The 21,355-nt window shown below is 40.5% G+C and overlaps 1 protein-coding gene across 7 annotated transcripts in view; it reads left to right on the forward strand.

Annotated features, from left to right (window-relative positions):
• Nucleotides 1-21,001, forward strand: part of prickle2b (prickle homolog 2b) — a 323,079-nt gene extending 302,078 nt beyond the window's left edge. For all 7 annotated transcript variants that reach the window (XM_070895218.1, XM_070895217.1, XM_070895219.1 and 4 more), the window contains 6 exons: nucleotides 4,535-4,648; nucleotides 8,872-9,009; nucleotides 11,456-11,659; nucleotides 12,429-12,615; nucleotides 16,847-17,701; nucleotides 19,978-21,001. In XM_070895218.1, coding sequence (XP_070751319.1) covers nucleotides 4,535-4,648; nucleotides 8,872-9,009; nucleotides 11,456-11,659; nucleotides 12,429-12,615; nucleotides 16,847-17,701; nucleotides 19,978-20,846 — 2,367 coding nt within the window. In that variant the 3' untranslated portion in view covers nucleotides 20,847-21,001. The remainder of the gene's footprint in view (nucleotides 1-4,534; nucleotides 4,649-8,871; nucleotides 9,010-11,455; nucleotides 11,660-12,428; nucleotides 12,616-16,846; nucleotides 17,702-19,977) is intronic.
• Nucleotides 21,002-21,355: the final 354 nt, after the last annotated feature.

The raw sequence follows: 21,355 nt of genomic DNA on the forward strand, positions 1-21,355 counted from the left end.
ATTCTATTACGTTTTTTCGCACACACCTTGCCCTTTACAAGCACCATTTCCACTATTCAGTGGTCTATAACTCCCAATTGAATTACAGTTCCCTTCTTATTCTTTAACTCTAGAAAAATTAACTCTGCTTTTGAATCATCAGTAATCCTTATATTCTAGTTAATGTATTCTAATTAATATTGAAACCCCTCCTTTTTCCCATATTCTCCCTCCTAAATATTTTGTAACCAGGAATGTTCTTTTATTCATTCTCTGGATGTGGGTGTGACTGGCAAGGTTGGCATTTATTGCTCATCCATAGTTGCTTTGATTTAATACAACTGTGTGCCTTACAGTTAAGAGTCAGACACATTGATGGGGAATTGGAGTCACACCTAGGCCAGATCAGGTAAGGGCAGCAGGTTCCCTTCCCTAAAAGACATTAGTGAACCAGTTGAGTTTTAACAACAATTCAACAACCGCATGGTCACTTTTACTGATTGAGGCTTTTTAGTGCCAGGTTTTAAAAAAATAAATTTAAATTCTCAAGTTGCCCTCTTGAGATTTGATCTCTTCCACTGGATTATTAATCCAAGCCTCTGGATTATGCTCCCAGCCTTACTCGAGTAAACCCCTTCTCTGCTAATGCAATTATATTGCAAATGCCTTAGCAGTGTGTGCCTGTTACAAATTTGCATCTGCCATCAATACCTTCTCAGCTTCAGCGGCATTAGTCACTCCCATTAGCCTTCTGAACATCTTGGCATTATGGGAGTTGACTCACACTGCCACATATCTACTTGTACCTAGGACCTAGGATTTAATTATAGTATGCTCTTGTGACCTGAACTACATTCATGGCTTTTGTAGATTTATTTCTTCAGTCTCTTCCAAGGGGGTCTGATCAACTGCATGGTGAGACAAAGCCAGGTACAAATCATTAAGTTATTTGTTTCACAGTAAGGTATAATTCAATCCATACAATGTATCTTTATGTAATAATACAAAATAAAAAAGACACCAGGCTAGCCTATATTAGTGGGTCATCTTAATGGCCTTAAACAAAATGACGTCTAACTAGCCTCCAGCAGTTCTAACCTCTTTGCCTCAGCAAAAGCCTTGCAATCTTTCCCTTAAAAATTCTGACTGCTCTTGAAGCCTTCCTGTATGAACAAGCCTCCCTGTTTGAACAAGCCTCTTTGCCAGCTTGTGCCCCAGTTTCCATCTTATTGTTCACAGCCAAACAAAGATCAAGGGCTTTGCAATACAATGGATATGAGGTGTTTTTTTTGATTACCAGACAGGTTAATAACTTGCCTATTTACAGTTGCCAACATCACAACTAGCTCATTGGCACCTTGTCATCTCAGCCTTTTAGCTTACTTGTCTGGATACCATATGTTTTTAAAAAAATACAGCTCACCAAATTTATTCTGAATACTTTATGTATTCACATACAATTCAGACCTGCCTCTGGCTGTTTGGCCATCTTAATCTTAAAATCCCTCCTTCCTCTGATCCATTCTCAATTAATTTCCTATTTTTTCTTTCCTACACCTCTTTGGCACTTTTGCTTTCCTCTCCCCTTCCTCGTCATGTTCTTTCTGCTGCGGTGTTTCCCTACATTAAAATAATGGCTACACTTCAAAAGTACTTCATTCAGAGATCGTGAAAAGCACTCGATGAATGCAAATTCATTTTTTGTTTCCTCTCTCTATGCCCTGCAATATTAATGTAATCCTTCCTGAACAGCAGTAGTTAGTCTCCTGGGGCTCAATTTTCTCCAGTGATTTGCGCTGTTTTTTTGGAGCAGGCTGCTCTTTTTGGCCTAAGTTGAAAAACCACAGTTTCCCCGATCAATTTGCACCAGCGTAACTCAGTTAGTTACGATTTTTTTAGGTCATTTTTTTTTCAGCCAAAGGGGGCATAACCAGTCACCTACGCCAATTAGGGAAGTTTGGCCAGCTGAGAGTTACTCCAGTTGTGCTTCGGCCAGTGTATGTGGCCTCTGCTGAAAAACCTTCCCTAGAGTTAAGGAAATTGGCGCAGCAGCTGCCTGGACACACTAAAAGAATTGAAAAACACATAGCAGCAACTTACCTGCAACCCCGCCCGAAGGGCTTGCCGGTCGGTCCCATTCTTGGTCCCCGGTTCTCACACACAGGTAGGCTGTCCGGTCCTAGTCTCAGTCCCCGGTTCACGAGAGAGAGAGACAAACAGATAGACAGACACCGGGGACCGAGAATGGGACCGGACCGGGCAGGGTTGGAGGTAAGTTGCTGCTATGTGTTTTCATTTCTTTTAATGTGTTGGGAGCTGGCTGTATGCTTCAGCCCGCATTGTGTCCCTGGTCACCATGGCAGCCCGATCTTTTTGGCGCACATCAAGGCTCCACCCCAAAACTAAAGGTCGGGTTAGGCCACGCCAAAATGACAAAATCCAACGAGGAAACTTAGAATCTTTTTTTTTGGCATACATAGGCCCCAAAGAATTGGGCATAACTCTTCAAGTACGCCAAAAAAATGCTTTGGGGAAATTTGAGCCCCTAGTGAGGACATTGGTTCCAGCCCTGTTCAGGGAAGCCCATCCATCCTGTACACGTCATTCTTGCTCCAATATTCCTGGAATCTGAACCCTTTGTTCTTGCACCATCTCTCCAGCCACACATTTATCTTTCTCTTTCTATACTGACAAGTACATGGCACCTGAAGTAATCTTGAAATGAGTGCTCTTAACTCCGAAACCCTGATGGTCCCTTTTGCAGGACTCCAATTCTGTTCTTTCCTATATTGTGAGTTCTAACCTGAATTGCATCATCTAGCTGTTCTGTGTTCTCTCCAAAATCTTTTGCACCTGATCTACAATATGCCAATTGTCATTTCTGGGAAGCAACTTACCATTCAAGATTCTTGAATGGTGCTCTAAAATCACCTGCCTATTCCCCTGACTGTGGAATTGCCTATTACTACAGTACTGCATTACTGCACTTCGCTTCCCTGTATGCACTAATTTTCTTCACAATGCCACGAATATTGCTGCATAGTCCAGGAGTGTCAAGTCAAAAACCCTAGAGTCACAGAAGGCGAACTGTAGACTTAAGTGGATCTAAGTCAAACAGGAATAAATATAATTTACAAGGTATTTGTACGTCTTTATAATAATCCCAATGTCATCTATTGGTGAAAATCTCAATAAATCATATAAGGCATAACTTCAGATTTAACATTGGTTATGTAAACACTTTCAAAGAGTGGTAAATGGAAGCCTTGTAATGTGCGTCATCTTTAATCATAGCAAATGTCAGTTGGAGAAACATTGCTACCTTGTATAGCGCAGCTTGATTTAATTATAGCTAGTGTCAGGAGGAGAACAATTACACATTACGACCATGCCTGCAGTTTTCAGTTAAACTCTCTGTGGACTAGAATAAATTGAGCTGCTTTTCTATTTTCCAGTTACAGGATATTGCTGGGGGTATGCTCCATGTTCTCATTTATATTTCCATTTAGTTGCATCTTTTAAATTCAAACCAGAGAACATACAAGAAATTATGGATAGGAATTATGATAACCTTATAATAATCAGACGGTTAGGAAATGTTTGTAAAATAGCAATTAAACTGGAGAGGCTACTTATTGAAGGGATAATCTTTATTTTGCAAACAAAGATCTACTCTGTCTTGAATCCCACAGTCAACCATATCCACAGGGAAAAGTAAGTGTTTCTTTATCACTTTTATTACCAGGAACTAAAAATGATTTCTGTGCCGCACAGGTTATAACATGGCTTGGCTTTATCCTTTCCCTGTCTCAGCTGAGCATTCCATATTTCAGTGGAGATACAGTTCTACCACAGTAGGGGGGGGTGGGGGGGAAGATAATTTGTACTGATGGCACAAATCTGTCAAGAAATAGGTGCTGATCAAGTCCTGGATCACATTGTTATAGTGTAATAAACCATAAAATAATGTAATAGCCATTCATTATTTTGAGAATACTAACAAAGTAGTATATCACTTACTAAATTAACTAGCTCCTCCAAATGACAGCACCCTCCCTCCCACCAAAAAAATAATTGCGACAAAGATTTTAAAAATATCTAAGTGTGCACCTTGTCCTTTGAGCTGGATGACTATAAGATTAGTCACACACTGTGTAACAATCAGGAGACCTAGAGTGAAGGAGGGAAAAGGTTTTGCAAAGATTGTATTATAGAGCAAAGCCATTATTATCTGAGATCAAGAGAAACATTGCAAATGCTGGCAACTAGAAAATGCTGGAAATGCACATTAGACATTCAAGCTTTTGCAATGAGAAAAGGCAAGTTAATATTATGCTTCAGACCATCTTTTCTCTTTTTAGATATTGACAGACCCTCTGTGACTTTCCATCATTTTCTACCATTATGATCTGATTTTATTTACAGCTTTTTTTATGGTTATTGATGAACTTAAATATATTCCTATTTTCAGATGCCATTTTTATTTTTATTCTGCTAGAATGATAAGAATGAAGATAAGAATTGCTTCTAACTATAACCATATTGTCATGCACAGGTTCACCAATACTACAACTGTCTCCCAGAAGATAAGGTTCCATATGTTAACAGTCCTGGAGAGAAGTATAGAATTAAGCAGCTGTTACATCAACTACCACCACATGACAATGAGGTAATTGTAATATATATAGTCTGATGTATGAATGTTGTCCAGTACACTGGGAAATAACATTAAAAGCTTTAAATTAAGGACTTTGTAATCTGTGTTTGAAAAATATTTGCATCCAACCTATGTGTATTTAAACTATTGTGCCTCGAAATCCCTAGGTTCCCTATGTGATGTCTTCAGTGTGGCAGGGTTGCACATGCCAGTTGAAATTCCAGGAGGTTGATTGCATCTCAAATCCTAGGGACTGCTACTGTTAGTTATGGAACACAGAGCATGCTACCACTCTTTGCGTAACTGCTGGGTGCTACTGCAAGCCCATCCCCCTCACCCCGATCTATCCAATCACCAGAACCTTTCTTTGAGCATTCCAATGCCTTGCTCACTTCTTATTGTTGTCTTCCTGTGTGTTTCATAATCGCACTTCTATAGTATAGTAATATTAGACAATCCCTCGTATCGATGAGTTTGCAGGTGTTTCAATGAGGGACCTGACATTCCAGGTCCCAAACTACATATTCTATGCCACACTGGTGGTCCTACAAAGTGGCATCATGAACTATGTCAGTAAGAAGTACCCCGCGTCAGCCAGCAACCATCCTGCTGTGGAAATGGAGCTGGGACACTGGACTGACAAAATATAAAAGTATTATGACAGTTCCCAGCATTTCGTGATTTCATGTGCAGGAAGCTGTGCCTATTGTCGCAAATGAGCTGCATATTTAGGGAGTGGAAGCCTTTGTATGTCATATAGTTATGGGGGTTTACATTTGAGGCATGTAATCCTCGTGGGTTAAATCAATAGCCCCCACAACCCTGAGGAATTTGCAACTATGTAAAATGTTACTATTGAATTGTATAAATTGAGCTGCCTTGGCAAAGGGAGAATTGGTGACTTGCCTTATGGAGGAGTGCATATAAAACAGCAAGGATTCGAGCTGCTCCAAAGCTTCATGACTGAAGTACAGCTTCCTGAGACAGAGCTCCTGTGAAAAGTCTCAGAAGGTGTGCCTGGGCCTATAGACCTTGCTGGATGGGTAGTGCTAGGTTGTTCAGGCTTTCCTCTGATGAATATAGCTTCCCTTATTGCCTCCTGCTGCCCCTCTTTCAATAGCACGTTTATCATGTAGAGTGGGATTCCCATTCAGAAAACATCGTGCAGCCTTCAAATATTAGTTCACTAATTCTCTTTAAAAACAATGTTTTCCAAGGGTAATGCAGAATGTAGGGGGAGATTTCCTGAACAGTACAGTGATTTATTTTCCCCAATGCCTGCAATCAATCTAAGATTGGTCAAAAGTCTGCGCACAAAATCTCTGTTCAGCAGTTTCCTTTCAATCAACTACTTCTGTTCTGATGATCAGGACCTGGCAAATTGTACCTTTGAAAAAGTGGTGCACATTCTTGTGGGCAGATGGAAAGTTGGAAGTCACAAAATGTAGGTTGAGTGACGTCATCTCACCCTAATTCCGTAATTTGCATGCGGCTGCAAATTACAGGGAGAACGGGCACTTCTTCATTGCACCCTGAAATTCAATTAAATATATAACACTGCACTTCTGGAGCAGAAGCTCGGCAAACATCACACGCGGCTCAAATTCCTGGCCCCACAAAGGTCCAATTACCAAATTACACTCACCCAATGTCGGAAGTTAGGGGCTTGACATCTATACTTCTAAATTATTTTTTTTTTAAAACCGTGTCAAAGATGCATATTTCTATAGTTTGCTTGTTACGAATGTCATTAATTATTCTGTCAGTATGTTAAGGAGTTGTTAGGAAAACTGATTTTAAACAGTGTTGGTAAAATCTCTTTGGCTATGGTATACTGTATTGCTAAATGCCATGCAGTGATGTTGAAAAACCAACTTGATAACCTTGCCCCAAGTTAAATTTATAGGTTAAGCTCTCAACTTACTTCAGATACAACGTTCTTCACAGAATATCATACATCCTTATGTTATTAGAGTTCAGAAGCCCCACCACACCGATTTTTATAATTTCAGCCTAGCATAATCCACATGGTATATACAGGCATACATACATAAACAATCTCTACTGTCTAAGGACATGGGAGCCACAATTGCCACCCCCCACCCCCCCCCCATAAGCTCCATTACTGCCTCCAAGAGGTGGGAATGGAGCGGGGAGGCCTTACCGACCGGGGGCAGATGGATTGGCTAACCCAACCGAAATTGCCCCCGGGCCGGAAGTGGCGGGAATGGGTTTCCGCTCCACCCACTTTCCCGCCATGTTGGGCACGTGCCGATCCCACACTGACCGACATGACCCCCTTTCCATCCCCTGTGTGGAATTTCCCTGCGGGAGCAGCGCTGCCGCCGGTCGGTGCCACTGACAGCTTTTCCCAGCGGGGAGCTGTCTGTGACTGGGCAGCGCGTCCACCCTTAATGGGGAGGTCGCGCTACCGCGGTCGCCATATTATTTTTTATTGTCGGCCAACTGCCAGGTCGGGCCGACAATTATAGCCCCGTGTTCGGCCAGGCAGGCTGGCACCCCCTCTTGGGTGACAAGCCGCTGGCCTGGCCAAAACCCTCCCTGGTGGCCCAATGGACCTAACTGAAAACTCTGCAGAGTTTGCAGTGGCCCTTCCCTTTAACTGAAGGGGAGGGACGTTGTGACCCGTCAGCGACGCGCTGACATCATTGGTCGATGCGGCCGCACCGCTGCAAGGACACTTCCGCCTCACAGCTGCCCAGAATACCGCCCCGAACCCCAAAAAAATTAAAGTGGTGAATTTCTCCGGTGTCTCTGCCCCACTCTTTGATTTATCATGCCTTCAGTATAAAATTATTTTTAAAAGTACAGTAACATAAATTATCTGAAAAAGAGATGAGTATTGGAAATCTTGTTTTCATTTCAATACATAATTAAAAGAAAACATTCAAGAAAGACCACTTGCCATCTGGTCACCGCAGCTAAATGGTCTGGGCTGTGAATGTCTCTGTTGCGACTGATCAAGTCTCTCTGTGGTCCATTCACAGAGAAAGATGGATAGCAAACTGTCTTTAATAGGTCTGTTTTTTTTCTCCCCTAATTTCATGCATCTTTTCAGTGCACTGCTCCTTCTGGTCTTGGTCAGAAGTAATGCAGCAGACTAGATTAGGTTAAGAAGAGTTCTTTTCAGAATGGCAGGCAGTGACCAGTGGGGTACCTCAAGGTTCAGTGCTGGGACCCCAGCTATTTACAATATACATTAATGATTTAGACGAAGGAATTGAATGTAATATCTCCAAGTTTGCAAATGACACTAAGCTGGGTGGCAGTGTGAGCTGTGAGGAGGATGCTAAGAGGCTGCAGGGTGACTTGGACAGGTTAGGTGAGTGGGCAAATGCATGGCAGATGCAGTATAATGTAGATAAATGTGAGGTTATCCACTTTGGTGGCAAAAACAGGAAGGCAGATTATTATCTGAATGGTGACAGATTAGGAAAAGGGGAGATGCAACGAGACCTGGGAGTCATGGTACATCAGTCATTGAAAGTTGGCATGAAGGTACAGCAGGTGGTGAAGGAGGCAAATGGCATGTTGGCCTTCATAGCGAGAGGATTTGAGTATAGGAGCAGGGGGGTCTTACTGCAGTTATACAGGGCCTTGGTGAAGCCACACCTTGAATATTGTGTACAGTTTTGGTCTCCTATTCTTGCTATTGAGGGAGTGCAGCGAAGGTTCGCCAGACTGATTCCCGGGATGGCAGGACTGACATATGAAGAAAGACTGGATCGACTAGGCTTATATTCAATGGAATTTAGAAGAATAAGAGGGGATCTCATAGAAGCATATAAAATTCTGACGGGATTGGACAGGTTAGATGCAGATAGAGTGTTCCCGATGTTGGAGAAGTCCAGAACCAGGGATCATAGTCTAAGGATAAGGTGTAAGCCATTTAGGACCGAGATGAGGAGAAACTTCTTCACGCAGAGAATTGTGAACCTGTGGAATTCTCTACCACAGAAAGTTGTTGAGACCAGTTCGTTGGATATATTCAAAAAGGAGTTAGATGTGGCCCTTATGGCTAAAGGGATCAAGGGGTATGGAGAGAAAGCAGGAATGGGGTACTAAAGTTGCATGATAAGCCATGATCATATTGAATGGTGGTGCCGGCTCGAAGGGCCGAATGGCCTATTCCTGCACCTATTTTCTATGTTTCTATGACCGAGCACAATGTTCATTTCTAACTTTACTATTATCATCATACGGCCCATTGTCAGGTTCGGTACTGCAATTCACTTGATGAAGAAGAAAAGAAAGAACTGCGGCTTTTCAGTACTCAAAGAAAGAGGGAAAATTTGGGAAGAGGCACTGTTCGGCCTTTCCCTATCACCATGACTGGTGCAATTTGTGAACAGGTAAGCATTTATATTTTAGTAAAACTCATGCTTAGAATGCTCTAATATTGAAATAGTAGCTGATAGGCTTTCATCTTTCTATTTTTTTAAAGTATGGTGGGAGGAGACTTATGTGGAGCATAAACACCTTGTTGAACCAAATGGTCTGTTTCTGTGCTGTGCAATTCTATGTAAATGCCCTGTTTTAAAAAGAAAAATAAAATTTTAACCTTTTAATCATAACTTTTGGCAGCATCATAATGTTTTGGTCCTTTTCTTCCCCTCCACCACAAAGGCATTTACTGTTGACTAGGGTACAGTTCCACTAGCACTGGAATCAACCAGAAACAATTTTGCATATCTCCTGTCACTGTTCAGTACTTCCTTACAGCAATGCAGCTAAGATCAGAAACTCAGCAGCATGATGGAATGAAGCTGCATCCCACTGAACCGTGGCAATCTAATGCACTGCTCTTAAATTTGTAATTTTAATACCATATGGGATATCACATGAGATACACATCTATGGTATATTCATTTGAAAGAATGCAAATATATTTGGAAATGGTCATTATGTTGGCTTTGATTTAGTACCCACTTTGCTGTGGTAAAACGGCTGAAAGCATAAACAAATTGTGTGCCTTAAGGTCACCATCAGAAGTGTGACCAAGGGAAAAATTAATCAGTGCATGAGGGGATCTAAGTAGGGATAAATACCTTAAAGAAAATGTTGGTAAACACTACAATCTGGGACCTGTGAGTGCTTTCTTTAGTTTTTGCTTGTTTCTTGAAATTTATTGATGCTCAAAATGAAAAATTATTTTCTTTGAATTTACCTGTTTTTTGGGCTCCTTTTCCCCCTGGTTCTCTTGTGGGTTTTTGTAATGCTAAAACTGAAAAGCAGCTGAAAACCCCAGGGTTTTAAATTAGCAATAAAACTGACTTTAAAGGTCTGTACTTAAGTTTACCATCTGCAATCAAATCGGTCTTGAACACTGGCTGCTATATTTCTCTAAATCACAGGAGAAACCTTGCAGAGCTTTTCCTCAAGCGGTTAAATAAATTGAGTAGAATTCATGAGGGAGCACTTTGTTCACTGTCTGTGAAATGGTTGTTTAGCTTGGTGGGCCAAATAGTCTTTTCTCAGTATGTGTATATTATTTATTTCTTATTGAATGGACCAACATTTGGAGGGCTCCTCGTGAGGCTCTCCATAGGCTAAGCATTATTGCCTTGGCCCAACAACTCAGGATAAGTGTATCAAAATTGCAACGTTCCAGGCCGGCCTGAAGATGTGGATTTCTTCAACCCACCTCCATCTTTGAAAGAAGTTCAGTTTCTATATACAAAGCTCTTACCCAGCCTTCTTCTGATGTCCTTTCTGCTTTAAACTACTTGCTTCCTGTGAATATTTCATGGCTTTCACCATATTTTGATTCTTAATTTTGATGTCTTCAATCAAAGAGTTAAAATGATGGCAAACAATGAGGTGTTGCATATCAGAGTGGGGAAATGACTCCTGATCAAATTGCCTAAATTCTAGCCCCCCACCCATGTGGGATGATAGATAATCCTATTTGTATGTGAAGATTGAATTTCTGTTAATAATTAGGAAGACCATACCTGTGGAAGGTAATGTATCATTTAACTGCCTTATGTATAACTCCCTGTGGGTTCTCTTCATGTTTTTTGTAGCCTCTGGTGTTATGTCCTTATTAAGAAAAGGAAAAAAGTCTCTTTGCCTTCCTCTGATCTTTCAATCTCTTTGAGGCCTGCTATCTACATAATCACATTAGTGACATTGATCCCAACAATGCAGGAACCCCTTGACCAAATTATAATACATTTCTTCATCTACCTGAACGTGTCCCTGGGCTATGAGTGACTTAGCTGTCACTCATTGTTCATAAGTCTGGGAACAGTGTCTGGAAGTTGATGTTTTATTGTACAGTGCTCATTTCAAGTTTAGCTCAGAAGTTTAAAGAGCAAGTATAGAGTCAGTAGCAAGGAAGAGAGTAGAATAGAGCCTTGAAAATATGCTTGGGAGATGGGCTCACTAAGGCTCATTCCAAAGACATTACAAGGATTTGTCTCAGAGTCTAAAAATGTTCAGGAGATAATGAGCTCTGCTTACCGTCTGGTCTGTTTAACTAGTATAAAAATGATACACAATTAATTCTAGTTATGCCAAAGGCCATAATTACGACTGTCAGCAACATGGGAACACAAGTAAGGCTTATGATCATAATTAATGATTCAAATTGCAAATCCATTTAAACGATTGGAATTGTATTCATTTTAAAAAGAAAATGCATCTAAATAGGTTAGTTTTTAAAACTAAGAGTGATAACCACAGGTCTGGCTTGTTGTCCACTGAGTTATGTGTTTTATGTTTCTTTGCTCAGATTTATCAGGTATCTTTCTAAATGATGAATGTACCATCATTTTATTTTTAATTGTAAATCAGTGTGGAGGACAAATCAATGGAGGAGACATCGCTGTATTTGCCTCACGAGCAGGCCATGGAGTTTGCTGGCATCCTCGGTGTTTTGTCTGTGCCACATGCAATGAACTGTTGGTGGATCTGATTTATTTTTACCAAAATGGGAAGATATACTGTGGGAGGCACCATGCTGAACGTTTGAAACCCAGATGTGCAGCGTGTGATGAGGTGAGTTTGCAAAAAAAGGTCCCATCTTTAATGTGCAAAAATAGAGAATGTTATATTTAAATAGACCACTTTAAACTTAAATATGACTGCATGAATACGATTAAATTGACATGTTTAGCATTTATTGTAATTATCAATTACAGGAGAGAATCTAATGCCTTTTGCTATTCTGTGCAATCTCAGAGTTCCACTTCCCCAAAGTTATGGCAACTCATTGACCACTTTGTGTCAAAAGGATCTTGTTACTCAACTTGTAAACTTTTACAAGTTATATAGTACTAAACTTTTAACACTTGCTAGACTGGACTGTATTTGGTTTCTTTAAAACATTTGGACATTTGCTATATCTAGAAACATGTTTTACAGAAATAAAATAGTTTCAAATTGTTTTTCCTAACCTTAGTGCTGCATTCACTGAAAGTTCAGTGTTATGGGCGTTTTCAGAATAGTGGACACCTTCAACAACATTTATCTGTTGCCTTTAATATAGAAAAATATTCCCAAGTGATTCACAGAGGTGCAATCATAAATTGGACATTGAGCCAAAGAGGAGATATCAAGAAGGGTGATCAAAAGAATGGTCATAGAGGTGGGTTTTAAGCAGGGTTTTACAGGAGGAGTGGGAGTTACACAAAACTTAAAGCTTAATGAATATTGTACTGATCCCCAATTGTTGGCCCAGTGCAGGACTTGGAGGTGTCACTCATCATTTGCAAAGCAATGTTTCACTCAGCAATATAATAAAAATAATGCATCTTTCTTTTTACAGATCATCTTTGCAGATGAGTGCACAGAGGCTGAAAGTAGACACTGGCATATGAAGCACTTTTGCTGTTTTGAGTGTGAAACTGTGCTGGGAGGCCAGAGATACATCATGAAAGAAGGTCGACCCTATTGTTGTAACTGCTTTGAGTCTCTCTATGCTGAATATTGTGATACATGTGGTGAACATATAGGTAAGTCTTGACTAAAGAATCAATACTTATACATTTTGTGTTTTCACTAGACTTATTTAGCATATTAAATCATAGATGTTTACAGACAGAAGGAGCCATCGTTTTGCTGCTGGCTACATGCACTCTCCCCATAGCCTTGCATCTTTCTTTGTTTCAAATATTTATTCCCAATTGGTCTCTGTTTCTTTGTGGCAAAGCATTCTATGCTCCAACAATCCTCTGTAATTAAGTTTCACCTAACATCTCTCCTCAATTTCTTAGCAATGATTTTAGATTGATGATTCCTCTTCACCGATTCTCCAACCAGACAAAATAGTCTTTCCCCACTCTATCAAACATAGAAACATAGAAAATAGGTGCAGGAGTAGGCCATTCGGCCCTTCTAGCCTGCACCGCCATTCAATGAGTTCATGGCTGAACATGCAACTTCAGTACCCCATTCCTGCTTTCTCACCATACCCCTTGATTCCCCTAGTAGTAAGGACTTCATCTAACTCCTTTTTGAATATATTTAGTGAATTGGCCTCAACAACTTTCTGTGGTAGAGAATTCCACAGGTTCACCACTCTCTGGGTGAAGAAATTCCTCCTCATCTCGGTCCTAAATGGCTTACCCCTTATCCTTAGACTGTGTCCCCTGGTTCTGGACTTCCCCAACATTGGGAACATTCTTCCTGCATCTAACCTGTCTAACCCCGTCAGAATTTTAAACGTTTCTATGAGGTCCCCTCTCATTCTTCTGAACTCTAGTGAATACAAGCCCAGTTGATCCAGTCTTTCTTGATAGGTCAGTCCCGCCATCCCGGGAATCAGTCTGGTGAACCTTCGCTGCACTCCCTCAATAGCAAGAATGTCCTTCCTCAGGTTAGGAGACCAAAACTGTACACAATACTCCAGGTGTGGCCTCACCAAGGCCCTGTACAATTGTAGCAACACCTCCCTGCCCTTGTACTCAAATCCCCTCGCTATGAAGGCCAACATGCCATTTGCTTTCTTAACCGCCTGCTATACCTGCATGCCAACCTTCAATGACTGATGTACCATGACACCCAGGTCTCTTTGCACCTCCCCTTTTCCTAATCTGTCACCATTCAGATAATAGTCTGTCTCTCTGTTTTTACGACCAAAACGCTTCATAATTTTTTTCTAATTAAATCTCCTCTTAGCCATCTCTCCTCCATTGGAAATAATCCCAGTCTCTCATAACTATAGATTCCAGTCTCTGTTATTATTCAGGTGAATCGTTGCTGAATGCTTTCCATGGCTTTAATGTCATTTTTATAATGTGACCTTTTGTATTCTATGCCCATATTTATAAAACCCAAACCGCTATTGACCTTTTTTATAGCTTCATCTACCTGCACTTGCACTGAACTTTGCCCTTTTCCATCCAACACCCTTAACTTTGACTCTGCATTGCTTTTTGCTATTCTTATGTCAAACCTGATTCTATTGTGGTCACTATTTCCCATTTTTCTCCAATTCCCACTTTCATTATTTGTATCACTTCATTTCTCATATTGGTCCTAGTATACTGTAAGAGAAATTAATCGTGCTTAACTCAATATACTTAATGCCATATGCTTCTTGAAAGTAATTTTTATATTTAGCATTCTCTATGTAGAGCTTTGTATACCAGGAGCGCATATTGGAAAAATTGTTGGCCTGCAAATTTGGCATGCACCCATGAATTCCCAATATGTGCTCCCTGGTGTGTGAAGCCAAGTGCCAAAAGTGCTAAAGATGAAGATTTACCCTGTGTGTGATCTCTGAATTCTTCCTCTCAATTTACTTTCATTACTACCACCACCAGTGACACCCCTGTAGTCAACTAATGTTATTCAGTTTCAGTCGATGTTCCCTGTTGGCTGCACTATGTTCTGCGCGGCCTGTCTCTTTCAATGAGTGGTCCCTTTAAATGTCTGCACATGCACGGTATTCCCAATGTAAGAGCTTGTGAGTGGCCTAAACAGGACCTTGCAGATTGCTGCACGTCCGTGCAAGCGTGCAGTTTAGAGGGAGCATTGGCTTAACTGCTCTCTAATTAACAAAGTTTGGAAGGATCAAATCTGCTATTGACTGTTGTGTTTTTCTCCAAAGAGCAGGACATTAGATGGTGAAACATGTTATTAACCACAATATTTGAAAAAGAAAAATTGACATTTTATCCTGGACACACTACTTTACTAAATTAAAGTTTGAATTAAAAATTTGCAGGATTTTTGCTTTTCTGTTGATTAGAGATACAGAAAAGCAAAAAATCTGATTGCAGTAATAGGAATAACTAGCAAGCAGGCAAATGAGATTAGAGCAGATAGCTCCAACATTGAGATGGCACAGGAGCATTGAACCAAATGGCCTTTATCCGTGTTGACATTTTTCAGATTCCAGGGAAATGATGCTAATTTTTTAACTACATTTTAAAAATTTATTTGTGTCTGTCTTTGTTTTTTGTCAGATTTAATAACATTAAAGGTATTTCACCTCACCTTTTTCAGTCTCTTTTCAGTTTTCAAAAACTACTCACAGAAGCTCAGAGAGTGCTCTTTTCCATAGCGAGCCTGCCTCATTAGGACATAGTCAGATTTGCTCAAGGATATGAGAACTAGGTGATTCAAACATTGCATTGTCAATATCCATTTCTATTTGTGATCAAATGACAGCAAAGCTTTCCCCATGTGCAATAATTGAAAAAGCAAAGAAATTAGACTTAACATTTGAATTTGGCATCCATTAGCAGATCGTAGGTTTTAAGTAGCTACTGCCATACATAAAATGACCCTCAGCTCCAATAAGTGCAGTGGAATAATGACGCACCAGTTAAAATGGCAGTATACTCTGTTTACATTGATCATTGATCAAAAGTTCATGCATTTGGCAATCATCCGCACCATTCAATTGTTACTTTACCCTAATGTTAGGTAGCTATTAGAACCCGTCTGTCAATTATTTTAGTGTGCATCAATTTGAATTGTCTTGTTGCAGGTCCAAAAATGAAGAAGGCAAGTTAACTTAATGGTTAATGGCATTGATACATAATAAATGTCCCAAATGTTTAAATTACAATGACACTATGAGATATTTGTTTTTCTTTCTTTTAAGTGTGCTTCTTATTTCACCCTAGCTGAGACCAGGCAATCAATATGTTCATAGCCCACTGCTAATGCTACTCTGTAATGATCTTCTAGAGGACCCATTAAGGCTACTTCGGTGACTCTTCTGCTGCGGGCATAAACAAAAAAGAGCTTGCCTTTATGTATGGCCTTCTTACATTTTACAGTATTTTCCAACCAATGAACAGTATAGTCACTGTTGTTATGTTGGTAAGTGGAACAACGTGGCCTCCCGACCTGCGAGAGAACACCACCGCAGGTCAGGGACATAAAAGAGCTGGAGCAGTATAGACTACAACTTCCAGCGCGAACTGCTACAAGTGTGCGACAGTTTTGAGGTGGGCGACTGGGTGACATCATCAAAACCCAGGTCGCAGTTTGGAGCGTGGGCCGGAACATGGAGGAGCGGGAAGGTCGGGGCGGATGAGATGCAAAAGATCGTGGCGGAGGTGCAGCGAGAGATCGAGGCGGAGGAGCGATAAGAGATCGTGGCTGAGATTTGGCGAGTGATCGTGGCAGAGGTTCGGCAAATGTTTGTTGCGGAGGTGCGGTGAGAAATCGTGGTGGAGGTGCGGCGAGAGATTGTGATGGAGGAGCGGCGAGAGATCGTGGCGGAAGTGCGGCAAATGAGGGTACGGGGCCCAGAAGAGCCGAGGGCCCAGGGGCAGCACAGGCCTTCCCACACTGCGATATGTGTGCGCACTAGATCCATTCAGCAGAGCAGGTCTCCAGTCGTCCTGGTTAACCCTTGGCGCTGGATAAAGGCCTAGCTCTGTCAAGCCCGTGCGATGGCTGATGTGCATATGCACTGAAACCTGCATAATGCACTAGAAACTACATTTTCTCACAAAAGGAATGCTATAGTAGTATAGCTTGTAAAGTGGATCACAAAAAATCAGTATTCTTTTCACAGTTCATTATCACTATTTGAAAACTTTTCCTGGATAGACCATTAGTTGTGCATGTCATCACTGTTGCATTATTCATATAGTCCAATGATGTGATTAGGCAAATACCATGTAGATTAAGAAACTCAAACCCGATGTGTTTTCTCTCTGATTGATCTAGGTAGTGACCTCACAAAAGTTTTCTTTAACAAAACTTTGTTATTTTATTAAGGTATTGACCAAGGGCAGATGACATATGATGGTCAACACTGGCATGCTACAGAGTTGTGTTTCTGCTGTGCATGTTGCAAGAAGTCACTACTTGGACGACCTTTCCTACCAAAACAAGGACAGATATTTTGTTCCAGATCCTGTAGTGTGGGGGAAGATCCCAATGGCTCCGACTCTTCAGACTCTGCGTTTCAAAGTGCACGATCAAGAGAGTCCCGGCGCAGTGCTAGGATAGGTAGAAACAGCAGTAAAGTAGAAGAGAAAAGCCTAAGACCAAGTATTGCACAAGCGGCAAAGAGCAGGTATTCTGCAGATATTGATCCTCTTTCTCAGCAGATGGACATGCTAAGTCTTGCTGGTCAAGCTGCCAGTTTAAACAAAGAAACACTGTGGAAAACCAGAGATGGCTACCAGTTTGAAGATGATTCCACTGAGAGGGCAAAATTCACAGAAAGACCTTCTCAACCTCTCAGTCAATATAGTGTAAGGACTGAGTTTAATCCAATGCAGTGCATTAGCAATCCGAGTGATATATGGGGGAAAGAATTTAATACAAAGAGAAGTTCAACTGCTGCCTTGAAAGATCATAGTGAGAGTTTTATCCAAGAAAAGCAAGAAGATTATTATCCTTCAGCAATCAGAACTCAAGAAAGTTTTAGCAGCACATCGAGCCATAGTATTCCTGAATCCCGATCAAATCCAACTGTACAAGGATATGACATGGAAAGAGAACTGATTTCTCATCAGTGTCGAACCAGACATCCAATCAGTGCACTTAGCTTCACCGATCAACTCACTCTTCTGGAACAAACCCCAAGGGAATCAATAGAATCTCTTGCACTTTCAAATGCAACAGGTACTGTATAAGTTGTGATTAATTATTAGTTAAAATAAACCTATCAGCTTACCCAATGACTGACTTGGTAAAGAGGCCAACTCATATCTGAGCCACAGAGACCAGAAGTCCCAGGTACAATTCCTGGTCTGTGCTAAGTTAGCTGATCCCAACTAAGATGGAAGGAAAAGACCATTAAGGTTCATTAAGCCTGCCCCACACTCATGATGGTTGCGGCATCATGACTAAACACTTCCTACCCCCCACAGCCATGTAATCTTCTGGAGGAGGAAAACAAAACTGAGAAAAAATCCAGAGCCAATAAGGGAAAAATAAACTCTGGAAAAATTATTCTCCGACCCACTTGGGTGATCAAAACTAGTCCCAGAGATCACAAGGGCTAGGTGTTCACTATCTCACTAATCCATTTACCTCCGATATGATGCGATCTCTGCTCCAGTCAAGAACCGGTCCAGCTCCCTCTTGAAGGCGTACAACGAGTCAGCATCCACTGCACCAGTTGGCAATGCATTCCAGAAGCTGACTACTATCTGGGATAAGAAGCAGCATCTAACACATAGTCTATTCATACTCTTGCCTAGTTCGCATATCCCCTAGTCCTCCCCTATCTGTCAAACAGGAATAATCTATCAATAGGCACGTTAATCAGCCCTTTCATTATTTTATAAACCTCTTGTCATGTTGCCTCTAAGTCTACATTGCTCTTGAGTAAATAGACCAAACTCTTAAGTCTATCTGAATAACAACAGGTCTTTTTCAGAATCATTCTCATATCAATCCTCTGAACCTTTTGCAAGGCCACTGTATCACCCACCCTACAAGGGGTCCAAAACTGGGTGCAATACTCCAGGTGCAGTCAAACCAACGACCTGTATTAATAACAGAATGGTGTATATTGATTTGTACTGAATGGTTCTATTAATACAATCCATTATCCTGTTAGCTTGAGCTATAGTTTCTCTGCACTGATTGGCTACTATATTTTTCATTGCTGCTCATGAAAATACATTCTTAGGAATTGCACATTTCAAGACATGAGTTGCCATGATTTTATTCACAGTTCATCAACCTTCACAAAAAAATGGACATTTCTTCCATTTTCTTTAGGAAATAGGCATTTATCCCCTCTAGTTTTTCCATTGCTGAGTTATATAAGTTACAGTGGTCCTCGGTACATGACTGATGGTTACTGCTGATGGCTACTGCACTATTATATAGTTCTTAATTGAGGATTGTCATCAGAATTATTCAGGCCCAGACTCATTTCTTTTGACTTCATGTTGAAGTAGTCCTGCAAAGGAATTTAACGAGTTGATCCATGCATGCATTCTGGAATATCTCAAATCTAAGGATAAGGGGTAAGCCATTTAGGACCGAGATGAGGAGAAACTTCTTCACCCAGAGAATGGTGAACCTGTGCAATTCTCTACCACAGAAAGTTGTTGAGGCCAATTCACTAAATATATTCAAAAAGGAGTTGGATGTAGTCCTTACTACTAGGGGAATCAAGGGGTATGGCGAGAAAGCAGGAATGGGGTACTGAAGTTGCATGTTCAGCCATGAACTCATTGAATGGCGGTGCAGGCTCGAAGGGCCGAATGGCCTACTCCTGCACCTATTTTCTATGTTTCTATGAAATGTGAAAGTCAGCCAAAAATGAGCAGTGTAATCCTCCACGTAACGATGAATTAAAATTCAACATTGTGCAAAATTGTGAATGGCTAATTAATGGATAGTCGAACTTAGTAGAGAATACCTTCTGTATAATTCTACCATTATACAGAATCACAGGTCAGTCTCCTTCATCAGCACATCAGTAGTGGCATATAATTCTTCTCAATTGTATATGCTTGGGCAGCATTTTTTGAAAAACAGTCTTGCACAATGTCTAAAACTGTAATTGAGTAATTATAACGGTTTCTCCTGGAGAATTGTACTGAATTAGAAGATTATAGACAGCAAGCTTAATGAAAGGCTCATTCTGTACTCTTCTGTAGATCAGCTGATTCTTAGTTCCCTGATATAGTGCCAATGGTTGCCAGTTATATTATTTAAATAAAATGTAAAAAGCTAATGCAGCAACTCATGTTGTAAGTTTGCATTTTAAAATTTTCTTGAAACAAATTTGACTTAATATGATTTTCATCTTCATTTTGATAAGGAATTTGTCTTTTTTTTAGCCCTCAAACACATTTGAGACTTGCATGTATTTAATTTTAAGGCCTGATGTTCATAGTTGTTTTTTTAATCTTGCCAATGAATAATTATATTTTCAGGGGCTTCTGTAGAAGGTGGTGCCAGACGCCAGGAGCATTTGTCCAGGTTTTCAATGCCTGATTTGAGCAAAGACTCTGGTATGAATGGATCAGAAAAACTTAGCAACATGGGTACACTTAACTCTTCTGCTAGATTTAGAAGCACGGAGTCCATTCGAAGTCTAAACTCTGCCCAGCACCACCAGGATCTGCAGCCACCCTTGGACAGACTCAGGCACCCTTTGCGGTATAGAGAATCTTCTCAAGGAAGAATGCCACCAGGGTTTGACTGTCCAGATGGTGCCATAAGCAACAGAATGCAAACTAGTATGAATCCTGGAATCGCACCCATGAGCGAACGGACCCAGAGACGTATGCATAATCGGGAGAATAATTCTCGCCATCATCACCGCAGACCAAGGAGATCTAGACGGTCTCGTTCTGATAATGCTCTTCACCTAGCTTCAGACAGACGCTATCAAATGAGGGACAGGTCTCAGATGTTTTCGAGTGAAGACTATGAACAATTTATGATGCGAAGAAGAAGCAGGGATGCACTTGGAAATGGTCAATTGAGAGATCCATATAGTCGGTATCCTAGAACTGCATCTGACCTGACGCTGCAGAACCAAGTGGGTGACAAGTTGCTCAGACCTTATTTTAATGACCACGATGATTGGTGTTCTACCTGTTCCTCCTCATCAGAGTCTGAGGAAGAGGGATACTTCCTAGGGCAACCCATTCCACGTCCTGTTCAGCTTCACTCCATCACTAGTGATGAATTTATGTATGGTTATGGGTCGCCTGTTCCTTTAACATCCACTATGAGTGGCAGATACCAATCACACTATAGGAAGAGACAAAAAAGCAAGAACTGCATTATCTCATAACATTTTGCACAGTTTATTTCCAGCAAGAATGTAAACTATAAAAAGTTGCACTCGAATTAATTATTAAGAAGTAACATTGGCAAAGGCAATATAACTTAATCAGTATTTAAAAGCTATTACAATATTCTTGCAGTTAAATGAAGGGATTTCTTTGCTTGCTTTTTCGGATTATGTCAATTTTTTTTTGTAATATAAAATCATCTAATATACATTCTACAGTTATAGTCATCAAATAAATAGTATACATTTTACTAGGATTTCATTACCTACATAGCTGTGAGCATGTTTACAACTTAAGATATTTGTCTATGTTCTTATATTGTGTACTGTATTTTCCCTTCCACTGCCACAGTATGTTATATATCAAGCTTAACAATCACTATATTATACCAAACAAAGTTACAGAACTGCTTAACCTATTGTGTTTTTAAATGCAAATGTGTTGTAATTAAAATTGAAAATTCCCTAAGTTAATTATATCTACTGTACATATCATGCAAACAGGATTT

Source organism: Pristiophorus japonicus, chromosome 12, assembly GCF_044704955.1.
Source record: "Pristiophorus japonicus isolate sPriJap1 chromosome 12, sPriJap1.hap1, whole genome shotgun sequence".
Taxonomy (NCBI): domain Eukaryota; kingdom Metazoa; phylum Chordata; class Chondrichthyes; family Pristiophoridae; genus Pristiophorus; species Pristiophorus japonicus.